Source organism: Brachyistius frenatus, unplaced genomic scaffold (assembly GCF_029030835.1).
Source record: "Brachyistius frenatus isolate BFR_SWC_R1_liver_20210118 unplaced genomic scaffold, ASM2903083v1 Contig_235, whole genome shotgun sequence".
NCBI classification, from domain to species: domain Eukaryota; kingdom Metazoa; phylum Chordata; class Actinopteri; family Embiotocidae; genus Brachyistius; species Brachyistius frenatus.
The window spans coordinates 1-12190 of NW_027210834.1; the positions used below are offsets into that span (position 1 = coordinate 1).

At 40.3% G+C, this 12190-nt stretch overlaps 2 protein-coding genes across 11 annotated transcripts in view; one reads left to right on the top strand and one right to left on the bottom strand.

Annotated features, from left to right (window-relative positions):
• Positions 1-1298: 1298 nt before the first annotated feature.
• Positions 1299-8263, top strand: drc1 (dynein regulatory complex subunit 1 homolog (Chlamydomonas)). 2 transcript variants are annotated; one of them, XM_069720161.1, is made up of 15 exons: positions 1299-1589; positions 1771-1927; positions 2178-2278; positions 2387-2570; positions 2691-2828; positions 4560-4646; positions 4771-4893; positions 5060-5187; positions 5258-5392; positions 5514-5895; positions 7141-7230; positions 7368-7451; positions 7532-7674; positions 7844-7996; positions 8069-8263. In XM_069720161.1, the coding sequence occupies exons 1-15, from the start codon at positions 1513-1515 to the stop codon at positions 8187-8189; spliced, it is 2103 nt and encodes a 700-aa protein (XP_069576262.1). In that variant the 5' UTR covers positions 1299-1512; the 3' UTR covers positions 8190-8263. The 2 variants fall into 2 exon arrangements, with proteins under 2 accessions (XP_069576262.1, XP_069576263.1); XM_069720162.1 differs by having other exon boundaries at positions 1304-1589; positions 7550-7674.
• A 2524-nt stretch (positions 8264-10787) lies between these two features.
• The window catches only part of otofa (otoferlin a), a 72741-nt gene continuing 71338 nt past the window's right edge, over positions 10788-12190 (bottom strand). For 7 of the 9 annotated variants that reach the window (XM_069720134.1, XM_069720139.1, XM_069720137.1 and 4 more), the window contains one exon: positions 11390-11471. Coding sequence is in view for 2 of the 9 variants with exons in the window: in XM_069720138.1 (XP_069576239.1) it covers positions 11291-11471 (181 nt within the window). In the remaining 7 variants the exon portion in view is untranslated. Of the gene's footprint in view, positions 11472-12190 lie in introns of all 9 variants that reach the window. The other 2 variants (XM_069720138.1, XM_069720132.1) reach the window with 1 other exon arrangement.

Below are 12190 nucleotides of genomic sequence, written 5' to 3' on the forward strand. Positions count from 1 at the left end.
CGACATGCTATAGTATGACTTTTCATGTTTTGGACGACTTGCTATAATGTGACTTTTTTGTTCTTATTTTGGACAAAATGCTATAGTATGACTTTTTTCCCATGTTTTGGACGAGATACTACAGTGGAAAGGAATTTATAGGGACATTTTTTATTGTCAAAACGTGTTTTGTCCGTCATTTGAACATGAATAAAACAAAATCCTGAATAGGTGGCATTAAACATTGAGTGGATTCCTGTTAAAGTCCGTCCTGACTTTGACCCAACTTTATATCAAGAGTTTATACCTTACAGTTACTGAGAAAATCAAAGGCAAATTTCACTTTTTTTGCATTTTGACATTGAAATTTCCTAATTTAAAATATTCATTAAAAATAATCCGTAATAGCTGGCGCAAAACTTTGACTGGATTCCCGTTCAGGAGCCTCTCAACTATGATCCTGAGTAATATCAAAAGTTTGACTTTTTTTCATATTTTCGACATGCTATAGTATGACTTTTCATGTTTTGGACGACTTGCTATAATGTGACTTTTTTGTTCTTATTTTGGACAAAATGATATAGTATGACTTTTTTCCCATGTTTTGGACGAGATACTACAGTGGAAAGGAATTTATAGGGACATTTTTTATTGTCAAAACGTGTTTTGTCCGTCATTTGAACATGAATAAAACAAAATCCTGAATAGGTGGCATTAAACATTGAGTGGATTCCTGTTAAAGTCCGTCCTGACTTTGACCCAACTTTATATCAAGAGTTTATACCTTACAGTTACTGAGAAAATCAAAGGCAAATTTCACTTTTTTTGCATTTTGACATTGAAATTTCCTAATTTAAAATATTCATTAAAAATAATCCGTAATAGCTGGCGCAAAACTTTGACTGGATTCCCGTTCAGGACCCTCTCAACTATGACCCTGAGTAATATCAAAAGTTTGACTTTTTTTCATATTTTCGACATGACTTTTCAAGTTTTGGATGTAGCTCAAGCTGGCATTGAACCCATGACCTTCTCACTGTGAGACAGCAGCACTCACCACTGTGCTAGTATAGCAGTTTGTTTGCAGCTATAATTTGACGTTTTCTTCATATTTTAGACACCATAACAGACAACATGTGGCCTTACATAATTTAGATTTTTGGAATGGAAAAAAAAAAGGCATATATTTCCCATGTTGTCACTGACTATCATCCCCCCCCATCAATTCATGTAAATACATGGACTGATACGTGACATAAAGAACATAACATCTACCGCAAACTTGATATTTATTGGTTATTTTCGTCGTTAAAATAATGGGTTTGATCAAGTCCTGTATATTACTCATCTTAAATGCTAGTTTACGGCGGTACGTGAACGCAACACCCGTTGCTCTCCGTTGGCTCCGTTACCATAGCAACGTGTACAAACCACGGACCGCGTCTCGGTACGATCCTGCCATCCGCGACACGGAGCTACTTCGTTTAATCTTCATCACTACAGAACTTCGAGATTTCTGTCAGTAACTTGCACATGGAAGAAGCTGCAAAGGATCCAAGAGAGGCGCTTGAACCCTCCGTGTTGTCCGAAAATCAAGAGGCTGAGACCGGGTAACCTCGTTATAGCTCAGTTAGCTTGCTGGAGCTAACTAACGTAACCTGAGGCTGTTCAAGCTGAACAACTTTCAAGAGTAACTTCAGTGACGATAGAAATATATTAATGTCTCTCTAAATTCACAAGGATTCATGCGCTGTAGTTTTTGTTTTATGTTTTGTATTTTCCTAAATACAGTGGTGAACATAACGCGTCTCGGGTTTCCACTGAGAAGGATGAAGAAGAACCCAAAGTGGAGGACAATGAAGCGTTCAAGGACCAGAGCCGAACTCATGAAGAAGAGGAGGAGGAAGAGGAGGGAGGAGAGGAGGAGGAAGGAGAGGATGGGAAAAAGGTTTTCTTTTTTATCTGCTTCCAAGACAGTTTCTGCTCTAATTTCAATGAAATGATCAAATCATTATGATTTCGTTTCCCATCTTTCAATCGAGCCAGAATACAAACAATAATAAATAAAAGCAGTTTTTTTTTGTTTTTTTTGCTTTCACTTTATTTTAATCACTTTAAATGTATTACCTTTTCATTGATTCTTGGGAGATTTTGTTGTATTATTACGACACGAATTTAATCCCCTAATCACCTCTCAGATTATAACCGAGGTGCACAGAGAGTTGACCAACATGAAAAGTGCAGCGAAAGCCAGAGATTTAATCCGAAGGACAGAGTTGGAGGAAACCCGCAGAATTAGGTGATTCTTTTAAACTTTATATTCAGTGTCCTAACTCAACCCCTGTGCCGTTTTAAATACCTACTTCAGTAATAAGAAACGGCACCATCCTTGTTCCTTTTTACACAGAAAAGAGCGACTGGAGAATGATGCAAAGTCCAGACAGGAGAAACTTGAGGAGATCATGGGAGGGTGGTCAATAGTTGAAGAGAAGTCGAACCCTGAGGAAAGGCAGGAAGTCCTGAACTGCCAAAGGCAGCTGTGTGATGCTCTTATAGAAGACAAGAAAAAACTAATAAATGACCTGCAACAGGTAACTCTCTGTAGCTGTTACGTTAGTAATAAGTGTGTGTGTGTGTATATATACATAATAATTTGGTTTCATCTTGTTTGCCATGATAACTTTGATTACTCTCTGCATTGTGCTGAACAGGAACTCAAGTCAGCAAACGATCGCTATGTGGAGAACTTAAGGAAGAACACTGAGGAGCTGGACTGGATGGATGAAAGGATGGAGGACCAGATGAAGCGCATTACAAAGACCTTCAGGGACGACATGGCCCAGAGAACGGTAGGACCAGATCTCGTTGTAGAGGGGAATCAGAAGGATAGGGTTTACTAAATCAGTAAGTAACAAGATATATAATTAGTTTCTTGATTACCTTCACATCCCATAACCTTTTGGCTGGCAGCACGGCTCTTTCTTGGCTTGTCAGTCCACCACTTTGTTCTCAGGCTGAACATCTGAAACAATCTGAATATCTCAACAGCCATCAGATGGACTGCCGTAAGCGTTTGTGCAGTCATTCACGACCCACAGAGAGTGTAGAGTAATTACTTCTCATGATTTTCCTTCTAGTGCCTCCATGAAGTTGACATTTAGGGTTTTGGGTGAGCGTGAACACTTTCCCTGAGGAGAGATCCTGAGAATGTTTGTCTTTCTGTGTTGGCTGGGTGTACCCTGCCTTCCCCAAAAGTCAGCCGGGATAGGCTTCAGCCTATAGACATAGATAAAGGATGGATGACAGTAATTCATTTTTTGGAGATTAGACTTTGAAGACGAGGAGGCCACTTCATAGAGCAAAGCCCCAAATGAAGGTAGGCGATAAGACAGGACCCCCGGGAGCCTCGAAGCTGGAGGTGGTGGAGCAAAGTCAGTAGATTTCTATTTTATTTATATAGCGCCAAATCACAACATGAGATATCTTTGGGCACCAAATACAGAACAGAACCTCATAACATTATAGAGAGGAACCCAACAATTATCACGAGTGACAGCCGGAAGGTAAAACTCCTTTTGAAGAGGAAGAAAACCTCAGACAGAGCCTGCTGTCGGAAAACAGAACATGGCTCCGAGGTGTGCGACCATCTGCCTCGACTGGTTGAGAGGAGGGGAGAGCGGAGATGTTAACTTTAGTTGAGGCTCCTTGGAAAACGAGAAGGATGAGGTGGTGGTGGGGAGGAGGAGAGTTGTACATCAAGAAGTCTGAAAGGCAGAATGACAGAATTATGAAAATATTTAACGAACAGGGACAAGAAACTGATTGGCTTAAAGACACTGGGAGAAAGTTCACCGGGTAAGTAAAGTGACGAACATGGAGCAGCGGGAAAGGGACACGTTGACCCTGAGAAGAATAAAGATGAAACGTGAGGGCACAGATCTTCCTTGTTGAACTTACACATAAGCTTAATTTAATGCATTTCTGTTGAATTTGGTAGAAACATTCTGGTCCCCGTCAGGATAAATTGTAATCACTTTGATCATCCTTAACCCTCGTGTTGTCCTTGGGTCAAAATGACCCGCAGCTGTGTTCAACCAAGTTCTATTTTATTTCTATATTTTCATATTTTTGGGATCATTGGTGACAAGGATGCTGTGAGGGTTTCTTTAAACCCCAAAAAATCCTCAAAAATATAGAAATAAAATAGAACTTGGTTGAACACAGCTGCGGGTCATTTTGACCCGAGGACAACACGAGGGTTAACTTCTCAGCATTTTTAGCGGTGTGATCAGATCAAATCTTTATCCCACACTTCGGTTTATGACAAAAGGCCTGCGACACTAATCCCATTCCATTACTTCAGCTTTACTTTGAGTTAACTGCAAGTTCTCAGGCAAACATTTATTATTGCAGAACACATTAAACTAAGATGAAGGATTTTACAGCTGCAAATCAGTATGTTACTGAAGCATTAAGCTCGAAGCACCACTGTGCCTCACAGATTTAGAGGGGTTGTAGACATTTATTCTTGTTTGTGTTATTGTTTTTGTCTCTAATGATTGCACTGGTGTTGTTGGCAGAAATCTCATGTGCAGGAAATCGAAATCTTTCTCACGAAAGAAAAGACCAAATGGGACCAACTCCTGCAGGAACTTAGGGAAAAAGAGGTCAGGATTAATTACATGAAAAATAAACAACACAGGCACAAATGCAGACTCAAACTTTTCATTAATTTCTTCTGATATATATATAAACTCTGTACCCTCTACTGATATTTAATCTGTTTTTTAGCCCGAGAGATTGATGGAAAGGAAGAGGAAAGTGGAGGAAAATGAAGAAAACATTCACAACGTGATGTTGGACAGTACCAACAAGCACATATCCACCGAGAGACAAAACGATGCAAGGCTTCAGGTTTGTACAAATAATTAATAATTAATTCAACTGAAATGGTAGAGAACTGACTCAGAAAACAGAAATAACGTTTACGGCAATAGTGATTGTGTTACCAAGGATTTTTATAAGTGTTTACTGCTTGTCAAAAAAAAAGTCTTTCTAAGTCCCGTACTTGCATTTGCAGCCTCTGCAGAGAGATCGGGAACTATGCAAAGGCACCGAAATGCTCAAGAGCCTAAGAGACAAATACCAAAGGAATCAGAAGGCAGTAGATGAAACGACCATTGCCCAAAATAGGAAGAAGATCATCAGGTAGTTCAGTTTCTCTCACACAAACACACAACACACAGTGTACAGTTAAGCTGATGCCTTTGTATTTCAGTCTGCAGACAGAAATGAAATCCCTAAAAGTCATGTGTGCTGCACAAGAGAAAGAATTTATGGAGAGGAGCCAGTATTTATCTGAGGTCCACAAATGCTCCATCCAGCAATATGAACGCCTGCAGAAGCAAGTCAAGTGAGTCATAATGATTTAATTCAAGGTATTACTGACGTACTGTAATGTAGACTTACTTCTTTTACCTGAAGCTTTTTTTCCTCCTTTTTGTTCACCTCCACCACATCTCCACTTCATGCAGGCACTTAGTACTCACTGATAACAGACAATTTGAGAAGGTGTGGTTGATGCAGGACGAAAAGGTGAAGCAACTAGTCATGAAGGTTTTGGATATTGACTCACGGATCTGCAAGCACCTTGGTTTAGCCTGGAAGTGGCCTCCTATGGCCTTCATGGAGGTCTCTGGCCCCACCCAGCCTCAGAAACAGGCCCCGAGGCAGTGCAGCCAGGAGACGGTGGACGTCTCAGCCGGGCCGAGCCTGGAGGCTGACATGAAGAGCACAGACATGGAAGTGTACATAGAAGCGACAGCGGAGCAGAGTGAGAGCGGAGCAGAGGTGGAGGAAGGGAAGTTGTCCATGAAAGAACTGAAGCAAGCGATGGAGCTGCTGTGTGATGAAGCGGTCAGAAACCACGACAACATTCATGTTCACGTACAGCGACAGCTCCTTAAACAGATGCTTTTGTAGGACAGGACAAGAACTGTACAATATTTTAGATGATTAAAAATATGTTTTTATTGTAACAAACAGACACATCGAATTAATAACATAAGAAGACATGTTAGAGGATATTTTTGGAAATACGCTTTCCAGCACAGATTTTCATTTAACATTTAAAATGATAAAAGATTATTGTTAAATTTACTAAAGAACTTTTGTGGTACTCATAGATGGATTGTTTTTTGTTTTTTTTAACCTTCTGCCAGAGCCAGGCTAGAAGTTTCCCCTTCTTTCCTGAAGTGCAGCAGGCAAAGTAAATAAATACCTGAACTAACAAAGTTTTGTTAACATAAGTCTGTGTTTCACAGGTGTGGCACAGGTAATCCCCTCGCAGTCAATTCCAGCACGTACTGTAACACTGTCGCCATGCCTACACCACAAAGATCATTTATGAGATGTCACATTTGCTTCCATCCTTGTCTGTGGTTCAGATATCTTAAAGTAGCTCAGAGATTTATACCTTAGTTTTATTTATCATATCACATAAATGCCTTGCTGCGGGTTATAGAAAATGTAAAACCCAACGTATCGAATAACCCTGCTTTACGCTAAGCTACACTAACAGCCTCTATTTAATATGCACACATGAAGTGATATCAGCCTTCACATCTCACTCTTGAGAAGAGCAAAAGTGCATTTCTCAAAATATTGTACTATTCTTTGTCTTTTGCTCTCATCTCACCATGCACTGGGACCAGGCCATGTCTCATATTTTAATATCAATTTTTTAATTTTTAAAATCGGACTCTGGCCTCTTGAATGGGACAAGGATACTTATTGTAATTAAAAATTGTCCCAAGTGTGTTTTATCCAAGGAGCCCACAGTTGTTCATTTTGTCATCACAGTAGTGGAGCTGTGACTGACTGAATTTAATGGATGTTTTTTGATGTGGAAATTGGCAGCGTTTAAGTGGTGACCTGAAACGGCCTTCCTGCAGACTGCAGTTGTTACATACAGAATGTTTGTGCAGTAGAAGCAGACACATTTATTAAAAAAAAAAATCTGTGCAGTGAAGCTTCCCTCTCTGAAAAATGACAATTGCAATCACACAGTATCAGTTACAGCAGCACAACATAGCAATAATGTGAAGTTGGAAGCACAACAAGCATCTTCAGACAAAAAACCGTCTCTTCGTCTTATCTCAGGGCTTCCTGATGGAGGGTAAACTCCTGAAACTGCTGGCTCCCCTGGAGATTAAAGAACAGGCCGATGTGAAGGTGGCTTCTACCCTCTGTGTGAGTTCATGTTCAGTCATTTTTCTCCTATCTTCTCGCACAAATGCAGTCTTTACCTGGACCTGTGTGTCTGACATACATCACTGTATCGCTGGACTCCACGGGGTAACAACCGGACATGTTGTTTTCTCTTCCAGTCTCTGGGCCTTGAAGACGAGGATTTACCCGAGCTGGTTGAATTCTTATTAAAGTACAAACAGCAGCAGAGACAGCAGACTAAGGTGAAGAGGTTTGAACTTCAGCTTGTACTTAAATACAGCTTTCTTTGATTCGACAGTTACTCTTCTGCATCTTCTATTAGTGCTTTGTCCGCCTGCAGGAAGTTTGTGCTGGGTCCAGTGGCATGGCAGACGTAGTGGAGAGTACAATGATCTCCGAACTCATCCACCCGAACCATGTCCTGCCTGCTCTAAAAAGTTTCCTCGAGCAAATCAGGAGGTCCAGGTAAGACCACATAGTGTCTCCTGAATAATCCCTGATTAACTGTTGGATTGTTCTGTCTGATATATAAAACCTCAAATCACTGTTAATCCCGGCATCTGAGAAAAAAAAGACATTTTCCTGTGTTTCATCACGGGCATCTGATGTTTGTGTGTTCCTGGTGCTTTGTAAGGGAGAGCTCAGTCCACCACCGGTCCAGACACGATTATTTAGCATCCCAGAATACCTCAGTGGACAAGGCCTACTGGGAGAGCATGGCAAACATCATCTCTGAGGACACACTCAAATTGTGGGATGCAGCAGAGCGCAAGCTAGAGGAACACCTGTGAGTAATACACACACAAAGCAGCCATCCAGCTGCATCAAGTGACTGATTTGTATGTGTGTGTGTTTCCAGGTCGGTCTTGACAGAAGTAGCTGACATTGTCTCTAAGATTGAGGATCTGAAGGAGAAGAACACTGAGTTGCGGATGCAGCTGCAACAGAAAAACACAACGTTTGAGAATGTTTTCCAATAACAGTGTAGAAAATGTCATGACAATGTACTGTAATTTACACAAGTCTGCTGATAAAGGTTTTTCAATGTAAATATTTTCTGCTTTTTTTTTTGTCATATTTAATAGTAAGTTAAATATCTTTGAATTTTAGAACTGCTTTTCCCTGAATTGACAAAAATAAGCAATCAGAATACAGTCCTGGAGGTCTGTCTTACACATTTCAGCGTGGACTCAGACACTATGTATGTGGAGTATTTTGTGAAAGCCTTTATGTTCATTTAAAAAATAATGCTCTTGTTATACAATGTGATACTGGATCCTTTTTTGACTACCCTAAATGAAAAATACAGTGCAGCTGCTCTAGATATATAACAGTTCCTGTGCAGTACACAGTGTATAGAAAACAGCACTGAGACAGACAGGGGATGTGTGTGATTGGTGCTTCTACCCAGCAGCATTAAAGAGCTGGTGGCTGAGCTCTGAGGGCACAGAGAAGAAGAGCAGCGCCACGAAGACCAGAGCCAACACAGCAGCCAGCAGCAGCACACAGTGCAGCTTGTAGTGCCTCCAGGTCAGGATACACAGCGTCCTCACCGGGCTCAGCAACCACGACACGCTGGTGTTGGGACGACTGCAGAGACATTCAGAAATCAAACTGGTCAGCCATTGTTTCAAAGAGCTAACTCAGTTAGATAATAACGTGAGGCTCACTGAAACTAATGTTCTGTGAAGTGGAACGATCTGGACACAACAGTGACATCAGTCTTTGATGCAGATGAAGCAAATTTGTTTGCAAACTGTACTTACACACCCTGCAGATATGGAGCAACATTAGCATTTATTTGTAGTTCTGCATATGGTGAATCTAAGTCAAATACTCACTCTTCTTTTAGCTCCGTTTTGGTCTCTGCTAACTTCTGAAAGAAATAACTGACCCATAACTGCTAAATGCTCTCCTGGATCTCCTAGTCATTACTGTGGTCTGTTTTTGGTGCTGAGCAAGAAGTCCACAGAGGTTTTTGCTGAAAATAATGCAGCGATGAGAGTCAACCAAAACAAAAGCAGTGAGCCTAGAAACCAAAACAATGAGCTGTAAAACACTCTAAAGCTCCATTGCGTCATGTGATAATTATCTGTGACCCCTGATACATACAAGTAGTCATGTGACCTATTGTCATTGTAAAATGACCATTTCTAGCTGCTTTAATGATTCTAAACATGTAGTCATGGAATTCAGTTTATTTCAAATTGTCAAAACAAACAAAAACAAATATTGCACACAATTCAACACATAAATATAAATACACAAATTCATTGTAAAAACAGGCAAGTTTAGTTTAGTGCAAACAATAACTGTAATCGGTAAAACGCAGATTCACAAACAAAGACTGTAACATATGAGGTCAACTGCAGTCAACATTGAAGGGGGTAACGGACACCACACACAATGCCATCTAATATGGAGGCAGGGTTAGATCATTTTCAGAAGCAACCTCAAACCCTTTTCGCAGCTCTGTTCAAGTGCACTTTGATCATAGTCCCTCGAAATCATCTTTATATTAACTATAATGTTAAAGACAACAAGGGTGGTGATTTGGTTTGTGTCGAGCTGGAAAGACAAAGTCATGCCAACACACATGACCTCTCCGGTCAGTTATCACAATGATGCATGCATATTAACACATAAGCCTGTTTTGGTGACAACCTTTACGTGTTTAGTAGTTTTGAGGACTTTTAAATAAGACCTGGTCAAAGGATATTCACAAATAATATTCTGTTTCTTTCTCCTGCGAGTGTTTTTCTCAGTACGGATTACAGCACAGGACAGTGGACTGAAGAGCAATTACACAATTACACAAAAACACGAGAATACTGACTGAGCACAAGACATCCTGAGAGAATCAGCTGAACTGTCCACAGTTTAATTATAAAAACAGAAAAATTAAAAGGATTTGCGAACACTGACCCAAATCTGGTTTGGTTGCTTTGATTCAAGAAGATTAAATATTGAACAATGCAGTTGAACTAAACCCCAGGACATGTTTAATAAGTATTTGTTTCATTTTGTAGTCATCTTGTTCTCTGTCTCATTGAATTGTATTAGGAAAATAGACTTTTTTTTAGTTTCTTCATTAATATTCTTATATAAGTGTGCAAAGACCGCAAGAGTTATAACATTTGAAAAAAGGTAACACTTTGCATTAACCCCCCATCTGACATTTATTGGCACTCTATAAGCACTTCATGAATGGTTTATAACACACTATAATGCAAATATAAATATTTGTAATTTATTTTTCAACGACTGTAACACTTCCTGTGGGGACTGAAAGGTGGAGGCTGATGTATAAAACACAATGAATGACAATATAAAGAAACATAGCTGTAATAATATTATATCTTCATAGGAGAAGTTATAATTGTTAATCAATTAAAATGACCTTCAATCTGTCTATAATTACATTATAATATTTAACAAACTAGTTAACAAATGTTTATATAGTGCTTACAAATCCTAAATGGGGGGGGGGGGGCAGGGTAAATGTGTTACCAAAAATATCGGTCATTTGTTCCCTAACAACCTAAATCAGGAGCAGACGCTGTAGCAGTAACGGGAGATCATGTGTCATCACTTGAAGTGAATATTCCATGCAATCGTGTGACCACTAACCCGACACGCTGATTTGTCCTCATGAGTACATGAAAAGACGTATACAGAAACAAATAAACATTCACTGTCGTATAACATTGCTGGAGAAGAAGAAGTGTGAGTGAGATCAGGGGTTACTTTGTTTAGTCAGTTCAAGGATGGAGTCCAGATACTGCGCGTTATGTTTGTTAGGTTTGTGGCAGATTGGTTAGAAGCCGTTCTGCAGTGGATTGGAGGGGAAACAGTCACATCAGATGGTGTCTGCTCTTCTCCTCAGTGCTAAGGTGGAAGGCTGATTATGAAGATCAGGATGGACTGGAGAGGAGAAAGTAATGCAATCGGACCTGGTTTTGCTTCCCGTCTTGTGGGTGAGCCAGCACCTTCCATGTGTCTCCGCCCATTCACTCATCCGTCTACCCTTCCATCTTTACGGCCGGTCACCCCACCCTTTCCCCGTCCTCCCAACAGTGACTCAGGCCCCCAGCAGCTTCTTGACAAGGTAGCCCGGCATGCTGTAGAGGAAGAGGCCCAGCATGATGAGCAGCAGCAGGGCCAACACGATCTTGATGATCAGCCACTTGTAGCGGTTGCACACCAGGTAGCGGATGGCTTTCAGCGGACTCAGGAACCACAGGAAGGTGGTGTCTGGGCGACTGGATGGAACAGATGGAGGTTTTAGAGGAGAAAGTAAAGGAATGGTGAGGAGGGCATGCAGGTGGAAGGAAGCGTGAGAAGGGGTGGATAGAGAAAGAAATAGGGTGAAAGATGGGAGGAGTAAAAGACAGGAAGAAAACCTGGCATTAGTGGTTAGTAAGCCATGTGGACAACAGCATGCTCACGATCCACATTTCTATCAAAACTATATTTCACAAAAACACATCGCACAGTGGAAGTTTTCCCATATGTAGAAATGGGTATGTTCATAAAAATGAATGGATGGATGGATGGATGATTGACCAACATGTTTTTAAAGCTATTTTAGTTTAATACAACGTTTATTCAACTTCTGATTTACTTCATGTCACCACCTTTACAGACACACTAGTGTCCCTGTTTTAAGTCCTATTTAAAGCTGCTATGAGTAATGAAACTGGCATTCAAGACATGATATGACCCATAAGAATTTTTATATTGTTGTGAAATTATAAATGTAGTCAGTATTTATTTAAGTGCTTTGTTTTTATATCAACAATGAAACATAATACGGCATCAAAGTGATCATTTTTGGAACCCAAAGTCACTTTACTCGATGCTGCTACGTCTCATTTCATGAACCAAAACGGTAGCTTCTTCTATATTTGGTAAAATCTGGAATGAACTCGATAAAAGGGTTTCTTGAAGTGCTATTGCAGAATACCAGCTGATATCAGAG